At 39.4% G+C, this 25191-nt stretch overlaps 2 protein-coding genes and 1 pseudogene across 3 annotated transcripts in view; 1 reads left to right on the top strand and 2 right to left on the bottom strand.

Moving 5' to 3' along the window:
* The window catches only part of LOC111161452, a 637630-nt pseudogene that overhangs the window by 205462 nt on the left and 406977 nt on the right, over positions 1–25191 (top strand). The window lies entirely within an intron of this gene.
* Positions 1–25191, bottom strand: part of LOC111161451 — a 678116-nt gene that overhangs the window by 428321 nt on the left and 224604 nt on the right.
* On the bottom strand, positions 5076–8884 carry LOC111161458 (ZFP82 zinc finger protein). The gene is made up of 3 exons (XM_022525123.1): positions 8700–8884; positions 7247–7373; positions 5076–5307 (listed from the first exon to the last, which is right to left on the bottom strand). The coding sequence occupies exons 1-3, from the start codon at positions 8706–8708 to the stop codon at positions 5207–5209; spliced, it is 237 nt and encodes a 78-aa protein (XP_022380831.1). The 5' UTR covers positions 8709–8884; the 3' UTR covers positions 5076–5206.

The following is a 25191-nucleotide window of genomic DNA, read 5'->3' as shown; positions in this document are numbered from 1 at the left end:
TCCTTTCATTGCTTTAACCCCTTCTCTATGTTCATATACCTATGAGCTACTTTTTCTTTTGTCTCCACATCACTCCACAATGTGGAGTTCTATTCATTAATCTCTCTTTAAGAGAATTCTATTACTCATCCATTTATAATGCTCAACTAGTTTTGTTCCCTCATCTCCTTGCTCAGATCTCCTTTCCATTCCTTTAGAGGCAAGGCCAGTTCTGTATTTCCTGGAAATGTGTGCCAGTAATTTTCCATACAGGAAAACATGTTTATACTTTATTGAAGTCATTATGAAATCCTTAGCAGAAAAGAAAAGAAAAAGATGCAATACGTAAGGAACTCACTAACAGGAACTAAGGCCTTGCAGTCACTTGTGTGTTAAGAATTTGCTAACAAAGGTCATGATGGATTTAGCGAGAAGATGATAAACCAGTAGGAGAAACAGCCAGAGAAACATTTAAGTGCTCAATGAGTTATGTATGAGAGAGAAAAAGGAGGATTTTTCAATTATTATAATATGGTGTGTATAAAAAGCTTGAAATAATATAGACATTTTCTACTAAAGCTGGAAATAATGAAATTTTAAAAACCCAAAAATGGCTGTGTGGGGGACATTGGGATATATGTGACATATGTGATATGGTGAGTACCGTGAATTGTGTAAGACTGATGATTCACAGACCTGTACCCCTGAAACAAATAATACATTGTTAATTAAAAAAAAATGAATCCACTTGAAATTTTAGAAGTCTACATTAATTTTTAAATTTATTTTTAAATGTTCCTTTTTATTTTTTTAAGATTTTTGTTTATTTATTTGAGAGAGAGAGAATGAGAGGGAGAAAGCACGAGTGAGGGGGAGGGTCAGAAGGAGAAGACGACTCCCTGCAGAGCAGTGAGCACAATGTGGGACTCGATCCCAGGACTCCAGGATCATGACCAGAGCCGAGGGCAGTAAATTAACCAACTAAGCCACCCAGGTGCCCCAATAACTTTTAGATCAATCAGGAAATAGATTCCAAAACAGTATTTGTGCTTTTTAGATAACAGTGGCAATAATAATTTTAAAATCCATGTTAAATTAGTATCTACAAAATATAAGCATAGTGCTTAAAATTTAAAAACAAATATTTACAGAAAAAACATGAGAGAAAAATCAATTAATAATCAAAGAAATCAGAAAAAGAATAAAGTAAACTGAAGCAAAGAAGAAGAAATTAATCAGGGGCACCTGGGTGGCTCAGTTGGTAAATGTCTGCCTTTAGGTCTGGTCGTGATCCCAGGGTCCTAGGATCGAGCCCCGCATGGGGCTCCCTGCTCAGCAGGAAACCTGCCTTCTCCTCCCACTCCCCCTGCTTGTGTTCCCTCTCTCACTGTGCCTCTCTCTGTCAAATAAATAAAATCTTTAAAAAAAGAAGAAATTAATAGATATAAATGCAGAATTAGAAAACAGAAAAAAAGAACTAATACATAAAATAAAAACTTTCTTTTAAAAAAGCAGCAAAACAAAGCGTTAGTTAATATAAGGAAAATAGCAAGAAAGCACACAAATAAGAAATGGCAAAGAGAAAATAACCATAAATACAGAGGATAGCTGAAAAAAAGATTACTTTGCCAAAAAATTTTAAAACATAGCTAAAATAATAATTTTCTTGGAAAATATAATTTACCAAAACTGGCCACAGAAGAGATATAATGTTTAAACTTTAATTTTCATAGAGCAAATAGAAAATGTGGTCAGACTTACCATCTCCTTCTCCTAGGAAACAAGCTTTAAGGACCAGCCCATCCAAATTCTACTTAGACTGAGAACTAAGAAAAAGGAGGACTTCCAAACTATTTTCATAAAGTAATATTGTACTGAATAAAGATCATTCTTTAAAGATCAAAAAGAAAACTAGGGGCGCCTGGGTGGCTCAGTGGGTTAAAGCCTCTGCCTTTGGCTCGGGTCAAGATCCTAGGGTTCTGGGATCGAGACCGCACTGGGCTCTCTGCTCAGCAGGGAGCCTGCTTCCTCCTCTCTTTCTCTGCCTACTTGTGATCTCTGTCTGTCAAATAAATAAAATAAAATCTTAAAAAAAAAAAAAAGAAAACTACATACAAATTTTCTGAAAACTGATTTAAAAAAAAAATTCTAAATATCTAATAAAATAGCACATTGAAAAACCCAGTATTATTTATTCAAAGAATTTCAGAGTGATCCAATATGGGGAAATCTAGTAAATTAAACATTTTTTTAAAGATTTATTTATTTTTTAAAAGGTTTTATTTATTTATTTATTTATTTATTTATTTATTTGCAAGAGAACAAGAGAGAGCACAAGCTGGAGAGGAGCAGCAAAGGGAAAGGGAAAAGCAGACTCCCCGCTAAGCAGGGAGCCAGATGCGGGGCTTGATCCCAGGACCCCAAGACCACGACCCAAGCTGAAAGCAGACGCTTAATGGAGTAAGCCACCCAGGTGCCCCTATTTAGTTATTTTAGAGACACCACCCCCACCCTCCCACCCCCGGCCCCACTGAACAGGGAGTGCAATACAATGCCAGGCTTGATCTCGAGACCCTGAAACCGACCTGAGCCTTCTTTTTACTCCTCAAACATGCAAAGCTAACTTCCTCCTTAGGTCTTTTCTGTTGGTTCAGAAGGCTCTTGCCCTAGAGAATCAGATGGCTTGAACCTCCATATCTGCCCTCAAAAAACCTTTCCCTCATTTGTCTATTTTTCTGTATGCATGTTATACTTCACTGAAAGTTACTCAAAGGAAGAAAGAACCAAAGGAAGGAAAGAAAATAAATAATTTTGTTTAAGATGTCTAACTTTGAGTCAACAGTTGTCATTTGGCTAAATACTTCCTAATTAAACTGATATTATCTTATTCATTTGGAACCTCTGCATTTCATTGTTTTTTTCAGTATTAACAGTGGTAAATGCCATTTAATTACCTAAATGTGAAAAAGAAAATAAGTTAGGATTGGAACAAAAAGTGTGTTTCTCCTTCCTGTGGTAGAAAGTGAGTCAGAAGATATAACATTACAGACAGTGTGGGCACTGAAATGGCCTGCAACAAAACAAGAACTCTTAACCTAAAATGAGTCTCCTCAGCCAGACCTGAATGTATAGAGAGCAAAATACAAAACATACGTCTCTCTATAGAGAATTTTGAGGAATTTTTTTTTTTTTTTAAGAAGGCTTATGCCTAGGGTGGAGCCCAATATGGGGCTTGAACTCATGACCCTGAGATTAAGACCTGAACTGAGATCAAGAGTCAGACACTTAACCGACTGAGCCACCCAGGCGCCTCTAGGATCTTTTCTTAAGAAGACTTTCTTTCTTTCTTTTTTTTTTTTTTTTTAAAGATTTTATTTATTTGTCAGAGAGAGAGGGACAGAGAGGGAGAGAGAGCGAGCACAGGCAGACAGAATGGCAGGCAGAGGCAGAGGGAGAAGCAGGCTCCCCGCCGAGCAAGGAGCCCGATGTGGCACTCGATCCCAGGATGCTGGGATCATGACCTGAGCTGAAGTCAGCTGCTTCACCAACTGAGCCACCCAGGCATCCCTTAAGAAGACTTTCAAAGAGATGAAAACAACACAGAGGTAGCAGCTAAACCAAAGGATCATTCTCTCCATACTTTATTACACTCATGTTTCTTCCTAATATGAAGGTAGATATATATACATACACATGGAAAAAAGCAAAGAATGATATTCTGTGATCTAAGGATCTGTCTTCTAGAGTAATTCATATGAAACTCTGATTGCTGATAAAACATATATAAATTACAATGTCAAGCATATTTTTCACTATAGTCTTTTCTTTCCCCAAAAAAAGTTTTTCAGACCATACCTAAAATAGCCTTTCAGCCCACACCGTTTTCTCTTCCCTTACTCTGCTTACTTTACTTCATAGTACTCTATTACCTGAAATTACGGTTTCTATTTATTTACAGTTACAATGTGTCTTTTATTACAAGGTAAATTCCACGGAGAAAGAGACTTTATTGGTTTTATTTACCGGTATATTGATAGTGCCTAGCACACTGCCCAGCTCAGAGGTAGGTAATAAGTCAGTCAGTCAGTCTGTCTATTTATCTGCTATTAAAAATGCAAAAGAAGGAGCGCCTGGGTGGCTCAGTGGGTTAAAGCATCTGACTTCAGCTCAGGTCATGATCCCAGGGTCCTGGGATTGAGCGCCACATCGGGCTCTCTGCTCAGCAAGGAGCCTGCTTCCCCCCCTCTCTCTGCCTGCCTCTCTGCCTACTTGTGATCTCTCTCTGTCAAATAAATAAATAAAATCTTTTTTTTTTTAAGATTTTATTTATTTTTATTTTATTTATTTTATTTATTATAAAATCTTTTTTTTTCTTTTTTTTTAAAGATTTTATTTATTTATTTGACAGACAGAGATCACAAGTAGGCAGAGAGGCAGGCAGAGAGAAAGAGAGAAGTTGAAGCAGGCTCCCCGAGGAGCAGACAGCCCGATGCGGGGCTTGATCCCAGGACCCTGGGATCATGACCTGGGCTGAAGGCAGAGGCTTTAACCCACTGAGCCACCGAGGCGCCCCTAAATAAAATCTTTTTTAAAAGTGCAAGGAAAGCAGCTGAATCAAAATATATATAGAATGATTGTCAATAGGAAACAAAGAGAGCACCTCTCCACCCATGCCCCTTTCAAAGGGGAGGAAGATTTGAAACAACAACAAGAGTGGTAAATGAGAGAAAGAAATAGTTCTATTAGTATCCCTAAGATCTTAATTTGCTCTTCAAGCCTTGGAACTTTATTTTTAAAATTTTTTTAAAAAGTTTATTTTTAAGGATGCCTGCATGGCTCAGTCAGTTAAGTGTCTGCCTTTGGCTCAGGTCATGATCCTAGAGTCCTGGGATCGATCCCCACTTCCCTGGGGTCCCTGCTCAGTGGGGAGTCTATTTTTCCTCTGCCCCTCACGCTGCCTGTGTTGTTTCTTGCTCTCTCAAATAAATAAAATCTTAAAAAAAAAAAAAAAAGAAAACGATTTTATTTTTAAATAATCTCTATATCCAGTGTGGGGCTTGAACTTACAAACCCAAGATCAAGGTTTGCACACATCAGGTGAGCCAGCCAGGTGCCTCAGGCCTTGGACCTTGAAAGAGGACTTTTTAAACAACATCAGTAGAGTGTGCCTCTTCCTAACTAGTTGGGTGGTTTCTTCTGTGATGGCTTCCCCCTACTCAACTGGCTCTCACTCACCTGGATATCGCCTCCTTCCTTTCCTCACAACTTTCCAGGGCTCCTTTCCTTGCTCCAATAAGGAAATCACATCTGGCTTAGAAATGAAGCATCCTGGTTAGAAGAAAAGAGATGTAAGGTGATATGAAAATAAAAAATCATTCAAAATTACATTAGTCTTGTTTAAGTTTTTAAGTGACTATAGGTCAAATGGTAATTGATAAAGCCTTTAGAACAAAGAATGGCAAGATGGTTAAAAAATATTCACATTAAGGTTACATAATAAATAGATTAATTTATATTCATACAAGTAATCCTTCTTGAGAGGCAACAGTGGTTGAGAGCACAGTCTGCCTGAGTTCAGATCCTGTCTCTGCCACATCCCAATTGTAAGACAAGTAATAGCACCTATCATACACAATTGTTGTGACAGTTATATTAGTATATATCCATATCTAAACATTGCCTAGAATATGTACTCAGTGCTAAATATACATTTGACCCTTGAACTCTGCAAGATTGAACTGCCTGGATCCACATAAATGTGGATTTTTTTTGATACAGTATAATACTGTAGAGGTATCTTCTTTATGATTTTCTTTTTTTTTTTTTAAAGATTTTATTTATTTATTTGACACGGAGAGGGAGAGAGAGATCACAAGTAAGCAGAGAGGCAGGCAGAGGGGGGCGGGGAAGCAGGCTGCCTGCTGAGCAGAGAGCCTGATGTGGGGCTCGATCCCAGGACCCTGAGATCATGACCTGAGCTGAAGGCAGACGCTTTAACCCACTGAGCCACCCAGGCACCCTCTTTATGATTTTCTTAATATTTTCTCTTCTCTAGCTTATTTTATCATAAGAATACAGTAGAATACATGTAACAAAATATGTGTTAACTATTTATGTTATCAGTAAAACTTCTGATCAACTGTAAGCTATTAGTAGTTAAATTTTTGGGGAGTCAAAAGTTACATGCTGGAGCGCCTGGGTGGCTCAGATGGTTAAGTGTCTGCCTTTGGCTCAGGTCATGATCTCAAGGTCTTGCGACTGAGCCTAGCGTCCGGCTCCCTGCTCAGCGGAGTCTGCTTCTCCCTCTCCCTCTGCCTCTCCCCCTGCTTGTGCTCTCTCTCTCTTTCCCTCTCTCAAATGAATAAATAAAATCTTAAAAAAAACAAACAAACTCACATTTAACTTTTTGAATTTGTAGAGGGTTGTTGTCCCTAACCCCTATGTTGTTCAAGGGTTGGATATATTTTATTAGCTATTATTTATTACCATTGTTGTTTTGCTGGGAGGAAAACAAAAAGCTTCTGGAGGCATTGATTCTTATTTCTTAGGATATTCACACAATGTTAAGTGCAAAGTTCTTAGATTTTGAACTTTCATAAAGTAGGTAAAAGTGAGGAAGTTTATTAACAAAAGAAATGAGTTTTCTTGAATTGTAAATAAATCTTGTTGGTCCAACATATCACTGCAAATATTATGTGTTCTTTTGATAGATTAAAAACCGAGATACAGGGGTGCCTGGGTGGCTCAGAAGGTTGTGCCTCTGCCTTCAGCTCATGTCATGGTCTCAGGGTCCTGGGATCAAGCCCTACATGGGGCTCTCTGCTCAGCAGGGAGCCTGCTTCCCTTCCTCTCTCTCTGCCTGCCTCTCTGCCTACTTGTGATCTCTCTGTATCAAATAAATAAAATCTTAAAAACAAACAAACAAACAATGAGATACAGGGTCTCGTATTTTCCTTATATATATATACACCAACAAATAAAATACCCATAACAATTCTGAGTTCACACACCAAGTAAAACCTGATTTGACACAAGTAAGGCCATATTCAGCCCCTTTTCATCATTGAGGAAGGCCTGAAGGCCACTTAAGGATGAGGAAGATGAATTTGCTTAAATGAGGTATTCACTTAAAGAAAGCTCAAAACATTCACTGAGAACAGGGAGCATTAATTCAGATAGCTTCTTGAAAGATATTCCTGAAATTTCCAAAGAGAAAAGCAGATACTACAACGAACAGGTCTAAATTCCTAGAGGCAGAGAACCTTACCCAATGAGACCAAGTTGCTGTAATTCTCCAACATAACATCTCTGTACAAGTCCCTTTGTGCCAAGTCCAGGTATTCCCACTCCTCCTGAGAGAAGACTATGGACACATCATTGAACATCACTGATCCCTGCAATGACAAACCATATAATACATTTGAAATTAAAGAAAATTTGTTTTTAAGATGAAGAGATATTGCAGGAAATGGACCATATGGCAAACAAAAAGGCTTAGGCTAGAAGCCTTTAACGTAGTGAGTTAGGAAATGAGTGTGCATGAAGCAGCATGCCTATGTGCTCTTGAAGAATCCTGTTGCTACAGGTGCAGCCTCTTGAGTACTCTGGCGTATCTTGATCATCCAAACATGTCTGGGAAAGAAAAAAATCAGTTTTCCAATTAAATAAAATATTGTAGATAAGCCTCTGCCTGTTACATGTCTCCCTCATAAACTCTCAAAAATATGAGTTCTTCCACTCTTTCCCCTTAAAGAACAGATTTTTTGGGTAAGTTTCCTTACAATATTTCTTAGAAAGGAATCTGAATACAGTTAAAGAATTTCTTCCAAGTTCATCATTGAATCAGATCATGTTGTAAGCATTTTCCCATTTATACAGATTCTTTAATGAAATTTAAAGAAACTGTATAATAGTCTATGTGAGGGATATGGGAGACTTAATCATTCTTCCATTTTGGTCTATACAAAATATTTAAGGTACTCCTCAGTTCTGAAGGTCCACAACTACTTATGTAACTGCTCACTCTTCCTACTTGTTATTATTTTCCATCCCTCACTTTATGCATTCCTTGTTCCTGACTTAGAGACAGGGACATAGATTCTGGATACTGGTGATCCAGAATCACAAAGTTATCATTCTAGACCAGCATATCCTGTTCAACTACAAATGGAACCTTGTTCCTAGTGTGTAACTCTTAGGGATTCCCAGAGAAGATCCTTGGTCTCTCTGCATGCAAAACCCAACAACATCTCTGCCCAGTCCTGAAAGTCTCCAGAACATGAGATTTGACCATACATTGAGGTTGAGGCCAACCAACAGCAAATCTTATCTTACATGCTTGGAAAACTTAAATCCAGAGACCTCCAGTTTCCCTATGAGTAGTCAAATAGACTCATCCTCTTTCATTAACTCACCAGAGATGGTCAAACATTTCCCTCGGGTGATTTCATTTCTGCTCCACTATAGCTCTTAGCAGAAGACTGAGCACATATAGGAGATGCTGAATGATTTTTTTTTTTTTTTTCAAAGAATACATGAATAATGACTGGGGAAAAGGGGACTCATAAGATAGTTGTGCTAAGTAGCCTCATCCCTCACTGGACTTAGAGGACTGGGAGAAGATTCCTAGACTCTGATAGGTAGGAAATTTCAGGATAAAAAAATGTTCATAGGACATTAACATGAAGTATTTTCAGAAGGAGAAAGAAACAGTAACTTACATGGGCCATGGTTTAGAAATTCAAGCTCTGGTCAGTCCTCCTTGGGGTTTACTTATCTGGAGAAGCAGAGTTCACAGAGGCCAGAGCTAGGGGGAGGAAAAGGAGGCGGTGAGATCAGATAGGCCTCAGAACTCCCAAAATGGCTGGAGTCCATATGTTCTTTCCCCTCCCTTGACCTTCCCAACATGTGTGTGCGCGTGCGCACACGCGCGCGCGCGCGCACACACACACACACACACACACACACACACACACACATTTGAGGAAGTCTGGACAAATCACATTCCCTCCTCAGAAATTCCAGGGCTAGGGGAGCCTGGCTGGCTCAGTCAGTATAGTGTGAGAATCTTGATCTCTGGGTTTTAAGTTTGATCCCGACATTGAGTGCACAGATTAAAAAAAAATAATAATAAAGTCTTAGGGAAAAAAAAAAAAGAAATTCCAGGGCTGACAGCCTCATAGGCCTGCTTGGATTCATCAGATACAAAGAGACAAATTGATTAGAACCAACCCTGGCAGTCATTAACCACTGTCAAACTGCTGCACTGGCTGCCTTGCTGGACTGCCAGCCTGCAGCCAGGATAATAACTTCCAGAATCTTCTGGGCTCATCACAGTTTTCAGTCAGAACCAACCACACTGCTTTCCTGTATGCCTTATTTGCCATTCTCTTTCTTACAACCTAGGCTGAAAATGTATGGGTACATGCTCTCAACAGGTAGACAACACGTATCTATTTATCAAAGACTTTCATAGGATGGATATTTTATACACATTAAGTGGATCCTCAGGATTGCTCTGTAGTATAATAGTATAATAATTACCTATGTGAAGGACCAGAACATTTACATTCAAGAAGTAAAACCACTTGCAGAAATTCAGTTAAGTAGCAAAGGTAAATTTGGAATCCTTATTTTTCTAACCAAAGTCAGCTCTCAATCAACTCTCTTGTCTTTGAAACCTAGAATCTCTTGTTCCATGAGCATGCATGACTCATTAAAAAAGCAGAAATAGGGCGCCTGGGTGGCTCAGTGGGTTAAAGCCTCTGCCTTTGGCTCAGGTCATGATCTCAGGGTCCTGGGATCGAGTCCCGCATCGGGCACTCTGCTCAGCAGGGAACCTGCTTCCTCCTCTCTCTCTGCCTGCCTCTCTGCCTACTTGTGATCTTTCTCTGTCAAATAAATAAATAAAATCTTAAAAAATTAAAAAAAAAAGCAGATAACACATGAAACCCCCAAAGACAATTTTTTAAAAGATTTTATGTATTTGTCAGAGAGAGAAAGAGAGAGAGAGCACAAGCGGGGGAGGGGGGGGGCAGCAGGCAGAGGGAAAAGCAGGCTTCTGGCAGAGCAAGGAGCCCGATGAGGGACTCGATCCCAGGACTCCAGGATGATGATCTGGGCCAAAGGCAGACACTTAACTGACTGAGACACCCAGGTGTCCCCCCGCAAAGACATTAAATCTCACTTTAAGAGTACTGATGCCCAGGGGCGCCTGGGTGGCTCAGTGGATTAAACTTCTGCCATCGGCTCGGGTCATGATCTCAGGGTCCTGGGATCGAGTTCCGCATCGGACTTTCTGCTCGGCAGGGAGCCTGCTCCCCCGGCCCCCACCCGCCTGCCTCTGCCTACTTGTGATCTCTGTCTCTCAAAAAAAAAAAAAAAAAAAAAAAAAATCTTAAAAAAAGAGTACTGATGCCCATATTAGCAAGTTTGTAAGGAAATGAATATTCTAACCTGTAGATTGTGTAAATTTAAAAGTATGTCCAAACTTTTGTATGGACAAAGTATTTTGTTGGACATTTAAAAGTATGTCCAAACCAAGCATTTAAACCATGCACATCTTCTGACTCAGTAATTCTACTGTGGGGATTAATTCTACTCTGTATATGTGCACAAGATATAAGAGTGTGCTGACAGACATTAATCATAATGGATAAAAGCTGGAAAGAACCTAAATATCCTACAGTAGGAAACAGATTAAATAAATTATAAAGCACCCACAGAGTGAAAAAGCTTGTCACTTAAAAAATGATAATACAGGGGCGCCTGGGTGGCTCAGTGGGTTAAAACCTCTGCCTTCGGCTCAGGTCATGATCCCAGGGTCCTGGGATTGAGCCCCGCATCGGGCTCTCTGCTCAGCAGGGAGCCTGCATCTCTCTCTCCACCTGCTTCTCAACCTACTTGTGATCTCTGTCTGTCAAATAAATAAATAAAGTCTTTAAAAAAATATGTTTAAAAAAAATGATAATACAGGTCTTTAATTGGAAAGATGGAAATATGTCTATCACATATTGCTGAGTGAAAAATGTAAGTAGTAACAGTTGTGAGTACTGTGATCCTGTTATAGTAGGGCGAAAAGACCTGTGTGTGTGAGTGTGTACACACACACACACATATATATATATATATATGCATATCTATATATTTGTGCATAATAACCACTAAACGCTAAGCTTTTAAAAATATGTAAGGACATACAAAATATTCAAGATGTGTAGTCTTCAGAAAAATAAAATGAACATTATGAATACATTTGTAAAGTATACATATAAATCAACATAAAGAGGCACTAAGAGGCATCAACAGAAAAAAATCTGCAAAGATTGTACATTTCCCCACTGTAATCTTAATTTTCTTCTTTTTGCTTGTATTTACTTCATATTTTTATATGGCAATATATACTCTTGAAATACATTTTTAAAATTTTGTAAGTAGGAAGCTTTTCTTAAAATAGGTGAAAGAGACTCACTTTTAAAGCTGTCATCTCTTGAAGGAAAAAAACTGCTATATTTTTTCCTCCTAGCTCCCAATATCTGATTCAACTTTATAATTTGTAAATTTGTTCATTTATGTTGGAGTTTTGCCTAGAAAAGAATGGTTAAACATCCCCAACTAATGCCTTGTTTCACTGCTGTTTTCTCACTTAACTTCTTGGCTGATACATTTGTCTTGATTCTGACCAGTCATTTTAGCCCTCCATGATGCCCTCCAAAGAGCGCTGAATCTTCTTGTCCTGTTGGTCTCATTTTGCATCAACATCATGAGAATAGAAACCATATGGCATAACACTTATTACATAAAATCCTTTTACCTACACAGAAATCCTCTGGATTTGGTTATTTTTTTGGCACAACCTGACAATGTTTGCTGTAATCAGATGATGTCTCTTCATAGGAACTCCTAAGCTATGCTATCTGACTTCTTCAGGGTCGACACTTAGTCTCATTCCTCTAAAGGTTTAGCTACCTTAATTGATAATTAGCAACTTAAGAATCACAACCATGTCATTTTAGTCAGTCTATATTCCCCAAGTATTAGCATAGGATCAGACATATTATGAGTACTTTATAAAATGTCTGATAATTCAACCTAGAAATTCCATTTTTAGGAATTTATCCTTAGAAAAATTTTAGAAAAGTACAAAAAGAGATACATGCAAGGAAGTTCATCAAAGAATATTTTATAACCAAAAGCAAAGTACCTAACAATAAACCAGCTAAAAAAACTAGGTTCCACAATATGATAGCATATTACACAATTATTGACAATGATGGTACTAGTTCATACTAATGCATGTAGGAAAACATCCATGATAAATTGCCAAGTACAGGTAGACTAAGAAGAAAATCCACAATGTTGGGAGGTGACTGACTCTCATATGTGAAGAACGCAGGCTTTGTTGTCAGGATCCAGGATATCTAAGGGTTTGACAGTTACCAACTAGGAGACTTCAGACCTGTTAGTTTTCAGTGCCACTGTTTCCTCATAGATAAACTGGAGAATAACAGTATCTACTTGTTATTAAAGTTAAGTAATATAATGCATATAAAGCACTTAAAAGACATTATAAGCAATAAAATAAAATGAGAACATTATATCCCCCATATTCCTTGTATTTAAAAAAGTATCTTCAATTTTAAAAAAATTTAATTCTTTGATAAATTATCTTTAATAATTTTTTAATACTAGGATGCCCCTTCTCTTGCTCTTACAGTAAACTTTTTCTTATTAAAGATTTTATTTATTGGACAGAGAGAGAGAGAACAAAAGAGGGAATACAAGCGGGGGGAGTGGGATAAAGAGAAGCAGGCCTCCTGCTGACATGGGGCCTGATCCCAGCACACTGGGATCATGACCTGAGCTAAAGGCAGATGCCTAATGACTGAGCCACCCAGGCACCCCAACAGTAAACTTTTTTAGAAAAATATTTTATTTACTTATTTATTTTAGAAACAGGGAGGGTGAGAGCAGGGGGAGGAGCAAAGGGGGAGGGAGGGAGGGAGTAGAGTAAAGAATCTCAAGCAGACTCTGTGCTGAGCCCCAATGTGGGGCTCAATCTCACCACACTGAGATCATGACCAGAGCCAAAACCAAGAACCAGAGCTTAACCAACTGAGCCACCCAGGCACCCCTCCTATAGTTAACTTTTTTGAGATTTTAAGGACTGCTCTTTCTTGCAACATCACTAAATTTTAGAACTAAGGTTGAGAATGTAATTCTTCTTAATAATATTAGCAAAAAAGATTCATAAAAAATCAAGAAGTAGAGCAAAGCCCCTTTTGCTTTCCATCCCTAGCAGCTCCAAAGAGATACCATTTGGAATCATAAAACTCATTAAATTTGATTTGATAAGGTATCATTTTGAACACTTTAAAAACATTTGATCAAGTTTTTCTGTATAACATGTCTGAATATTTATTGTTACTACCACTTTCTCCCCCCTGTTATTATAAATCTCTACTTAGGAGCAACTTTACATCACTTTTTAAAAAAAAAGGTCTCTGATTCTGAAAAGATACCTAGTAAATATTTTCATAATCCTAAAAGGTGTAAAGTCTTCAAAGGTTTTTCAAAATAGAGGGCAACCTTGTACTCCCCTTTACTCTGTACAGACAGCAATATAATAAATCTTCTAACTGTACTGGATTTCTTTTCAAAGTGTTAGAGAGTATCTCCTTAAATAATCATTTTTTGTGATTCTGTCTTACAGAACAAATGTACACAAGTGCACAGAAAAAAATATTTGGAAAAACAAACATCAGAATAGTTCTTCTCCAAAACAATGACCTGCCTTCACTTTCTTCTCTAACTGAACACAATCAAGGTAAAGAGCATTCCTAAACTTAGTAAGAGTATACCATAGCAGATAGAGCAGTACAGGCTTTATCTCTGCATAACTTTATCTCTGCATAACTGCATAACTGCATAACTCCACATTAGATATAATTCTTACAAAATATCTTACAAATCCTTAGTATACTAAAAGGGATTCATACAAAATTAAATTTTCCTGAGTCATCTTGCTCAAAATTATGACTTTGCTTAAAATTTATCATTTATATTTTTTCCTTCTCAAGATTCACAAGTTTAATGACATAAAACTGCATCACATGGATGGAGTGTGATTTATTGAATAATTTCCCATTTTTAGTGGCACCTGGGTGGCTCAGTTATTAAGCATGTGCCTTCAGCTCAGGTCCTGATCCCAGGCAAGCCCCACATTGGGCTCCCTCTGTGGGTTGGGGAACCTGCTTCTCCCTCTCCCATTCCCCCCTGCTTGTGTTCCCTCTGTCACTGCATCTCTGTCAAATTAAAAAAAAAAAAGAAAAGAAACTTAAAAAAATTTTTTTAAATTTCCCCATTTTTACAGACTAATTTTGTTATCTGAAAGAACATTCTCAGCTATTACAGTCTTTGATACTAGGCCAGTGGATCTAAATCTTTTTAGGATCATGTTTGATAATCTCATTAAATTATGGATTTCCTCCCCCCAAAAATGGCATATTAACAAGTATCTACAACAATTTAAATACAATTTCAAGGGGTTTCTGGTTCTCTGAAAGCCCCAAATGGATTTAAATTACCTCTGGTTAACAATTTCTGTTCTAGGGGCACCTGGGTGTGTCAGTCGATTAAGCAACTGACTTCAGCTCAGGTCATGAACCCAGGGTCCTGGCATCCAGTCTCACTTGGGTTCCCTGCTCAGTTGGGAGCCTGCTTCTCCTTCTGTTTCTGCCTGCTGCTCCCCTTGCTTGTACTCTCTATCAAATAAATAAATAAATAAATAAATAAATTCTTTAAAAAGAAAAAGAATTTTAGACCATTTGAGCTTTTTTTTTTTTTTAAACTAGGAAATGCCCATCACAATTAACTTGGTATTTTCATTTTTCCTGATATTGGAGGTGGATAGGGAATTGCCCCAGATTACACAACAAATAGCTAATGTTTATTAAATACTTATCAAGTAGCAGGAGCTGTTCAAAGATTTTTTTTTTAAGATTTTTATTTATTTATTTGACACAGGGAGAGCACACAGATAGGGAGAGCAGCAGGCAGAGGAAGAGGGAGAAACGGGCTCCCCGCTGGGCAGGTAGCCCAACCAGGGACTCGATCTCAGGACCCCCAGAATCATGACTCCAGCCGAAGGCAGGAGCCTCACAAACTGAGCTACCCAGGCGCACTGTTTTAGGGGTTTTACACATTAAAAAAAAAAAAAAAAAAAAAGCTCATGGAAGTAATGGGAAGTATCTGTCAAACGAATATGTGCATATAAGCACTAGGTAGGGAACCTAAGTATTAAGTGTACAGGACATTTAAGAAGGAAGCAAATGTCCCTATGTCCTAAAAATTAAAAATGCATTTCACATTATAAGAGGAAATACCCATTCCCTTGACCTCGACTTTTTAAAAAAATGGGCAACAGCAATTCATTCCTCCTTCTCAGAGCCCTTTCCGTGGAGTCTGACAAGACTGAGGAAGAAGGGAAGCTATGGCTAACAGGCCTTTCTTGGAGCCCAGCCCAGCCTGGCTAAATTAGGGCATGCCCTGACCCCATCTGTCCCCACCAACCACCCACACATAAACTGAATAAGAGGGAGATTATTACTGACCCTTCCTAGTATTAGAGAAAGGTCAGGATCACGGATGTGGGGGACGGGAATGGGACCTCACAGCAGTTTCCTAGAAGAAAACTCCGTCGTTCTGAAACCTACAGTTGGGAGTTCTGAGAGGCGTGTGTGCGCGCCCGAGTGTGTGCGCGCGCGCCCGAGGATGCCGTGCACTGGGGTTACTCCCAGGAGCCCGGCTGAGAGGCACATTCAGTTCTAACGTTCTTTCCCAAGATGGGATCTGAGGCTTTTTGCTAGGAGTCTTTTCTCTGGCGCTCAGCTATCTGACGGGGGGGGGGGGGGGGGGGGGGGGGTCTTCTCCGCGGGCGGGCTCGTGCGGCGACAGAGCAGAATATTCAGCTGTGACGCTAAGGTCGGAGTCACACAGCCCAGGTTCTGCACCCAGTTCAGTCACACAAACGATATAAGCCGCTAGTCCCGACCTGACAACCGCACATAGTCCTGATGTCACACCCGGGCCCCGTCACGCCCACAATCACCCAGATGCACAACTACACCCCCGCCGTTCTCACGAACGCTCGGGCCTGAGATGAGCGGCTCGCAAAACTCTGCGGTGCTGCCGCGCTTCCCTTCCCTCTCCTCATCTCCGGGCCGCAGCGCCTTTCCTACAGAGGTTTGGAACCAATGCTGTGAACCAGGACTGCTCACCTTGGGCGTCGCGCCTGCCTCACGGTGATGCTCGGTGTAAGCGAAAACAGAACGGAACCGGCAGGTCTACACACAGCCCCCCACGGCTTAACCGGCCGCGCGCGGAGGCTGCTGGGAGCTCGCGTTGTAAGCACTGAGTGCGCCGGCGCGGCCGGCCGCCGGGAGTCTAGCATCTACCCCGCCCGTAGCTGAGTGAGGCGGAGGTCTGGGCGGGCTTCAGTCGGGGCGGAGTTCTCAGCTCTTTGTCCCGAGGAGTCCCAGCAGGTTCAAGAGCGCGGCAGGGTCGAAACCGCGGGCGCACTATAGGGGGATGCGAATTAACGTGACTCTTCCTAGGACCTACTCGGACGGCGCTGTGCGTCTGTCTTTGGAGTGGTTTAGGGTGCGATTTTTTTTCACTGGGGTGGCGGGTTTGTGTTTGAGCGGTGCTACTTCGCGGACCGGATTGTGGTTTGTGTAGATTTTGACTGGAATTGTGTGTCAGGACCCAGAATGTTGTGGTAGCCTGTGAGATAATGGGTTTGACAGTGTCTGTGAACGTGTCTGTAATTGACGGAACATTTAGGTCGCGCGGTTTTGCTAGATTCCCCCCCCCCCCCGGTCCTTCCCTACTGACCGTGGATGGGAGTCACTCAGTGTGCGCTGATTGGCGACGGTGTGTGCTTCTGGTGTGTTCCGCGGGACTGTGACGCGGTAGGATGATTGGATGGGGCCAGAATAATCCCTCTCCTCAACGCTGAAATAGAGAAATGAATGTGTTTCTCCCCCGCCCCGCCCCCCCGCGCCTGCCTCTCTGCCTACTTGTGATCTGTCAAATAAATAAATAAAATCTTTAAAAAACAAAAGAGCAACATTATTAGTATGGATACATCTTATCATGAAGGCTAGCCACTGGTGAGGTAATACTACAATTTATCAGGCAACACTGAATTTTCTTTGAAGTCAGCCTCTCTGATTTTTTCCAATGCTTCATATTTGCCTTCCCTGCCAGAGACCAACTCTTTTGCTTCTTTACACAGCCTTGAAACTCACAGTGCCACTTGCACTGGTAGAAACAAGGTGCCCAGGGAATAGTTTTCCAAAGCTGGGCAAAAGTTGGGTGAATGAATTCTAATTATAGAAGCAGTGCTAGTAGCTTGTGTACACCCGCAAATGCATTACTACTGGTGTGCTGGCTTAAGCCTATATGGTTGCTGGGTACCTGTCCAGGGAGAGAGGGTGCTGCTGTCTTGGTCACTCCTTGGGTGTCGATTGCGGGACCAAAACTCATACTTGCTTACCAAAGGGTCCTCCACCCAATTCCGATGTGTTTGTCAGTGAGGGGAGGTTCTCCACACTACCAAACAATTCTAGGGGACCAGCTGGGGATCTTACAATTCATCTCAATTCTGGCACTGTCCACATGGAGACAGCATCAGAGCTCACAGTTTAAGAGCTCTGACCTACAAGACATCCCCCAGCTACTTCAGATGCCAGTCGTGAGTCCAAGGTATCACCTGTTCTTGTGACCAACTGCTATATATTCGAGGTTCCAGTGACTTCCTCCTTGGGTTCCATAAGTTGCTCAAGTGGCTCACAGAAGTCACAGAAACATTTTACTTACTTGAGTACCAGTTTATTATAAAAAGCTATAACTCAGGAACAGACAGGGGAAGAGAAGATTAGGGCCTCTAAAGCATAGACCCTGATCCTTAGATGTTCCAAAAGTCACTTTATCAACCCATCAAAAGACACTTTGATTGTTCTCATCACAGGAAATTCCAATTATTTTAGGAGCTTTGTGCCAAAAACAAGAGGAAGACCAAATATGTATTTCTTATTATAAATCAGAATATCACACTTACTCTCCATCACCTCTGTCATGAGCAGGTGGGCTTCTGAATGTGAAGAGCTCCTCAGTAGTGGCAGGCCAAGGCATTCTCTTAATGACTTCAAAGCCTATGAGAAATTGCAAATGTATTTGTATCTTTACAACATTGTATTCATATATCATTTAATACAGTGACAGCAATAAAAAAATAGTTGAACATAGCAATGGAAAAAGGGTGTGAACAGGCGGTTACTCAAATAAAAAAAATATATATTTTTAAAGATTTTGTTTACTTATTTGACCGAGAGAGAGAGAGATCACAAGTAGGCGGGGGGGGGGGGGGGGAAGCAGGCCCCCCGCTGAGCAGAGAGCCCAATGTGGGGCTCGATCCCAGGACCCTGAGGTCATGACCTGAGCCGAAGGCAGAGGCTTTAACCCTCTGAGCCACCCAGGTGCCCCTAAAAAATATATTGTTAATAAGCATACAGATTTATCAAGTTAGTGAGAAGAATGATCTCAAAAGAAGTGTGATTTTACTTTTTTTATTTTTTAAAAGATTTTATTTATTTATTGGAGACAGTGAGAGAGAGCAAGCACAAGTGGGGTGAGGTGCAGAGGGGGAAGCAAGCTACCTGCTGAGCAGGGAGCCTGACACTGGGCTCGATCCCAGGACCTTGGGATCATGACCTGAGACAGAGGCAGATGCCTAACAACTGAGCCACCCAGACACCCCAAGAAGTGTGATTTTAAATGAATTCTTTTGGGGCACCTCAGTGGCTCAGTTGGGTAGGCGTCCAGCTCTTTATTTTGGCTCAGGTCATGATCTCAGGATTGTGAGGTTGAGCCTGGCGTTGGGCTCCATGCCTGCTTGGGATTCTCTCTCTTCCTCTCTCACTGCCCCCTCTACCCCTGCCCCTCCACCCACTTGTGCTCTCACTTGGGCTTTCTGTCTCTCTCTCAAAAAACCATGAATAAAATAAAATGAGTTCTTTATATTAGGCAGAGAAAAATTTAAAAGGTAAATATCAGGATATTGGAAGGAAGTAGAAAAAGTAGAAAAAGCATGGAAGTAGAAAACAGTTAAGCTCAGGAGGGCAGTTTAGTAACATATATCAAAAACCACAGATTCACCTTTTAGAAGTTATTTTAAGGAAATAGTGGAGTAAATGCAACACATGTATATGAATACTTGTTCACCATGGAATGTTAATAATCTTGGAAGTAGTACATTAATAGGGAAGTAGTTGCATTTGGGGGTTCCATATGTATGCTATTAATCTAGACAAAATATACTCTTACAGACTGGTTAAAGACTAGTGATATATAAGTACCTATTATTATTTCTAGATTAAATTAGAATGTGTAAATTGCCTGGATCAGCATGACCTTTAGTATGTTGTTCTCAAGGAAAAATGAACTTCCTAGACGTCCACAATAAAAGACAAAAAATAATCTATTTGATATGCTCTGCAGAATCTATTCAAGTAATCACTGTGACTACAACATGAAAGAAGAAAGTGAAATACATATAAATACTGTGAGACACCATACCAGGCTCCCTGCTCAGCAGAGAGCCTGGTTCTCTCTCTCTCTCTCTCTCCACTCCCCACTGCTCATACTCTCTCTCACTAATAAACAAAATCTTAAAAAAATACTGTGAGACAGATATCATCACTTTATCCACAGATTATAAAGATCAAAAGAATTTGTCATTTTATAATCAATATCCTAATAAGAGATATTAAATGTTCAGATATTATTAGCATATTTTAAGTATTGTGAAGCATTATATCATAAAGATATTAGAGGGAAAGGAGATGAAAATTTGTCAAAGACATTTTGAAACATACGTGTATTAATGAATATTCACTCAAGGTCAATTCAATGTGGACTCAGTTTGAAATACTCAGTATTTAAGTTGAATAAAATTCAAAAGATAATCTCAATTAGGTTTTTTGTCTCCTTTTAAAATTTTTAAATTATTAATTATTTTTATTAACATATAATGCATTATTTGCCCCAGGGGTACAGGTGTGTGAATTTTCAGGCTTACATACTTCACAGCACTCACCATATCACATACCCTCCCCAATGTCCATAACCCAACCACCTTCTCCACACACCCCCTCCCCCCAGCAACCCTCAGTTTTGTGAGATTAAGAGTCTCTTATGGTTTGTCTCCCTCCCAATCCCATTTTGTTTCATTTTTTCCTTCCCTACCTCCAAGACCCCCACTCTGCCTCTCAAATTCCACCTATCAGGAAGATCATATGATAATTTATTTTCTCTGATATCTTATTTTGCTCAGTAACTGAAAGTGGAGAAAACTAAAAATCTAATAAAGAAGAATTTGTCTTTATTTCCAAATAAAACCAATATATTAATAATATACATATCTCTATTTCCGAGTAACAAGTTACTAAAAGGTCTAAGTCAAAGATTGCTGTAAAAGCCCAGAAATAAATCTGAGAATATGAGCATTAATATATGATAAAAAGTATTTTAATCTAGTAGGAGAAAGAGGACTAGTTCAATAGTCAGATTTGGCATAATTTGGTTTATTTCTGAATGAAAACAGAGCTGACATCCTGTATCACACCATATACAATAATGAATTCCAGATGGATTAAAATGTTAAAATCTGTGTGTCTATACACCCACATATATGAAAAACTGTACACTCTATTCTTTATCCTCTTCCCTCTGAAAGTTTCTATAAGCAGTACCTTCCTAAGGAACAGAAAACACTGGAAATGGTTTGGTAAACCTATTTTATAGAAATGAAATGGAGAGGAATATAAAATAGGGATGTTTATTGAAGCACTACTTTTTTTTTTTTAAGATTTTATTTATTTAACAGAACACAGCAAGAGAAGGAATACAAGCAGGGGGAGTGGGAGAGGGAGAAGCAGGCTGCCCCCTGAGCAGGCAGCCTGATGCAGGCCCCGATCCCAGGACCCTGGTCTCATGACTGGGCTGAAGGCAGATACTTAACGACTGAGCCACCCAGTCGCCCTCAAAGCACTACTTTTAAGTGGCAAAGAGGAAACAGTCTGAAATATCAAAGTTGGGGAATAGGCATTGGTATAAGCATACTTGGGCATGCAATATAATGTAACCATTCCGAAAACTAAGTTAAGGGGTGCCTGGGTGGCTCAGTTGGTTAAGTGTCTGCCTGCAGCTCAGGTCATGATCTCAGTATTTTGGGATCCAGCCCAGCATCCAGGTCCCTGCTCAGAAGGGCAGGGAGCCTCCTTCTTCCTCTCCCTCTGCCCCCCGCCCCCAATTCATGTTCTCTCTCTCGTGCTCTGCTTTCTCTCAAATAAATAAATAATCTTAAAAAGTAAAAATAAGAACTAAATTAAATCATTATTTACTGACCAGGATATTCAAAATGTAGTTGAATTTAAAAAGCAAATTACAGGGGCACCTGGGTGGCTCAGTGGATTAAAGCCTCTGCCTTCGGCTCAGGTCATGATCCCGGGATTCTGGGATCGAGCCCCGCATCGGGCTCTCTGCTCGGCAGGGAGCCTGCTTCCTCCTCTCTCTCTCTCTGCCTGCCTCTCTGACTACTTGTGATCTCTATCTGTCAAATAAAATAAAATAAAAATCTAAAAAAAAAAATTTTTAAAAGCAAATTACAGAGAAATGTATAAAGTATCCACTTTTTTGGTAAAAATATACTAAAATAAATTAGCTGTGTTAATGTTTAAGCATAAATAAATATATGGGTGATATACACAAGGTTTGAACATTACGCAGAAGGAAATGAATAGAGGGGAAGGGAGTGAGAAATAACGAAGGACAGATTTTTTTTTTGGTTTATTGGTATTGCTTCATTGGTTTGGGTGCAAATGCATTATCTTTGTAATTTTTGATGAAGCACTTAACAAATGACTTAAAATAGGCTCATAAAAGAATACAAAATTTCACTTAGCAGTCCTCATTTTGATAGTAATGCAAAATATTTGAACAAAATATCCTGTCTACTAATTCTCTAATTGGCTTCACTTTTCTTTTTTTGGAAGACTTTTAAATTTAGAGAGAGAGCATGTGCAAGTGGGGGAGGGGTAGAGGAAGAGAGAGAATCCCAAGCAGACTCCACACTGAGTGTGAAGCCCATTACGGGGCTTGGTCTCACAACCTTGAGATTATGGCCTGAGCTGAAATCAAGGGTTGGATGCTCAACCGATAAGCCACCCAGGGGTCCCCACTCAACTTTTCTTAAATTGATTATAAAATATTTTATGGGCATACACCTGTAACAAATAAAATAACTCAATATTAAAAAAAAAAAAAACCAAACCCTCTAATATGGGATCTAAGAAAAAAGGAAGTGGGGAATGGAAGGACAGACCTCCCCTATCCCTGGAAATATTTTAATCTAAGAAATTCTGTTCACATCTAAGAAATTCTGGGCAAATTATCTTGTTTTGTACCATCTCTCCACTTAAATTTCCTTGGGAGCAAGGTGTCTGCACTATTAAAAACTCACTGCTCTGGTCTCCAGAACAAAAGTAATTCATGGGCTGTTTGTGCAGTCCATATAACTCCTTTGGCCCTCATGGTGTCTTTAAATAAAAATCTGAGCTACCACTTAATAATCAAGAGCTATTGGGGCGCCTGGGTGGCTCAGTCAGTTAAGTATCTGCCTTTGACTCAGGTCATGATCCCAGGGTCCTGGGATTGAGCCCCACATCAGGTACTCGAGCCTGCTTCTTCCTCTTCGTCTGATTCTCCCCCCTCCTCCAGTTTGTGCGCTCTCACTCTCTCTCAAATAAATAAAATCTTTAAAAAAAAAAAAAACCCAAGAGCTATCACACACTAAAAAAATAAGTAAAACATAAAATATCTGGATTCTCTCAAAAAATCAGAAGAGCTGCCAAAACGCCTGTTTCCTCACGTCGGTTAGTTGCAACTGGGGACTGGGTATCATCTTCTTTAGCTACTGTCACAACCAGGCTCATTTCTATTATTCTTTTAATAGGTACCTATAATTTGTTCATTTCTTTAGTATGCTTGCTTGTATCTTCATGGATGACACCAAAAAATAGCTTTCTTTTTTGGGTGTCCTAAGATGGTGCTAATGTAAGATTATATCTGAGTATGAGATGTCTAACTCTGTATAACAAATAGTGAAACACCTGATGTTTTAGAGGCACTTTGTGGTTAAGTGTCCAACTCTAGTTTTTGGCTCAGGTCATGATCTCGGGTTGTGAGATTGAGCCCCAACTTGGGCTTGCACTGGGTGTGGAGCCTGTTTGAAATTCTTTCTCTGTCCCTCTCCCCATCTCTCTCCCTCTATAAACAAACAAACAAACAAACAACAAAAACAACCCCAAACAAGTTGATAATGTTTTGCCTGAAAAGAATTTGGTTTGATGCTTCATTAGCAGTAATAGCTACTATATCACATTAAATTTCTTTTTTTCTGTGTTTATAAATCTTCCAAGAGTTCTCTTTGAGTCAATGCTGTAATTTTTATTTTCCTAAAAAATAGTGTAGGGTTTCAAATGTATCAAAAAGAAGCACTGTATTTAACATTTTATTTTTATTACTTATTTATTTTTAAAAATTTTAAAGATTTTATTCATTTGAGAGAGAGACAGAGAGAGAGCATGGGTGGTGGGGGGAGCAGCAGACTCGTCGCTGAGCTGGGCGTCCAATGTGGGCCTCGATCCCAGGACGCAGAGATGCTTAACTATCTGAGCCCACCCAGGTGCCCGTTTATTTATTTTTTTTTAAGATTTTATTTTTAAGTAATCTCCACAACCAACTTGGGGCTTGAACTCACAGTGCTGAGACCAAGAGTTGCATGCCCCATTTAGTAAGCCAGTCAGGCACCCTAATATAACATTTTAAATCAGTAACTATTAAGCATTGTTTTGTGTATTTATCCATTTTTCAAACATAATGCTGTTTGTCTTTTCATACTTTTTCATCAGTGTCACAGTGGTTTGTTTATACTCTTGTTTTTATGTTAGGCATTATATGATGTAGTAAAAAGGATGCCAGTCTGAGTGAAGTCCTTCCCACATGCTACACACATTACTTTTACCACCAACATTTAGGATTATTTCATGTTCCATAGGAAGTTAAGTGATGATGGAAAATTTTTTGAATTCATTACCCTGAGTGTGTCTTTCTTCTACTTTATGTCCTGCCTGTTGTTCAGCAAGGTCTGTAGAAACTGTTGTTTTTCAACAAATAACACTAATGACAATGATGAATAAAATAATGACCAACATTCAGTGAGTATTTATTATATGACAGGCACAGTTCTAAGCACTTTATGTGTCTTTATTTGATCCTCACACAAAATTTTGAGGTAGGTGTAATTATTCCCATTTTATAATTTCTATTGAGACAAATATGTATAAAAACAGAAAAATGCTCAGGAAGGATAAATACTAAACACATAATGACTATCCTTCAGAATGGGGAAAGGGTACAAGGATGGTAGTCCATGGGTATGTTTGCCTTATTTGCAATTTTTAAATCTTTTAAAAGGAAAATGTTTATGCATTATTTCTGCAATTAAAATACATGATACAAAGATATGCCTAGGGAGAATTTCCATCAGGACACCATGAATAATGGCAAAATAGCTGGGAAACTACAATGTCTATCAATAGGAATTTGATAAAATGGTATCACAGCAAGGAAACACTAGGAAGCTATGAAAAGATCTCTCCTTACTCTGTTGAAAGTTGTTCATCGATGTTTTACAAGAAGAAAGCCTAAGTTTTGTAAATAACAAAAAGAATAAGCCATCTTAGAATAAAGAGATCACTTCTTTCAGGTCTTAAAGGTGTCTTACAAACTGTGATGTAAAGAAACTGAACTTCACAGTCACATAATTTAAGATGGGTTAAAATATTAAGAACATAGCAACTATAGACAAATTAGGGGAAAATGAAAATTAGGATTATATTTAACATGAATTCTGAGGCTTAAAATAAGGTTAAAAAGGTGTCAAAAGTGCTATGACTTTCAGTATTTGCTAGCTTGAATTATCTAATGTCAAAAGAAATATATGCTTTTATCAAAGGGCTTCCAAAATATATTCTACTCATAGGATGTTTCTCCTACATGATTTTTCTCAGGTTGAATAAGCTAGAGTCA

The sequence above is a fragment of the Enhydra lutris genome, unplaced genomic scaffold (genome assembly GCF_002288905.1).
Source record: "Enhydra lutris kenyoni isolate GAN:26980312 unplaced genomic scaffold, ASM228890v2 scaffoldscaffold85, whole genome shotgun sequence".
Taxonomy (NCBI): domain Eukaryota; kingdom Metazoa; phylum Chordata; class Mammalia; order Carnivora; family Mustelidae; genus Enhydra; species Enhydra lutris.
Note: the sequence above shows the minus strand (reverse complement) of the source record. Positions and strands in the feature narration are given on the sequence as shown.

Coding starts and splice junctions, on each gene's coding strand:
- LOC111161458 (XM_022525123.1), bottom strand. Junction 5,308..7,246: donor CAGCAACTTGGTCTCATTGG/GTAAGGTTCTCT, acceptor TCTTCTAACCAG/GATGCTTCATTTCTAAGCCA.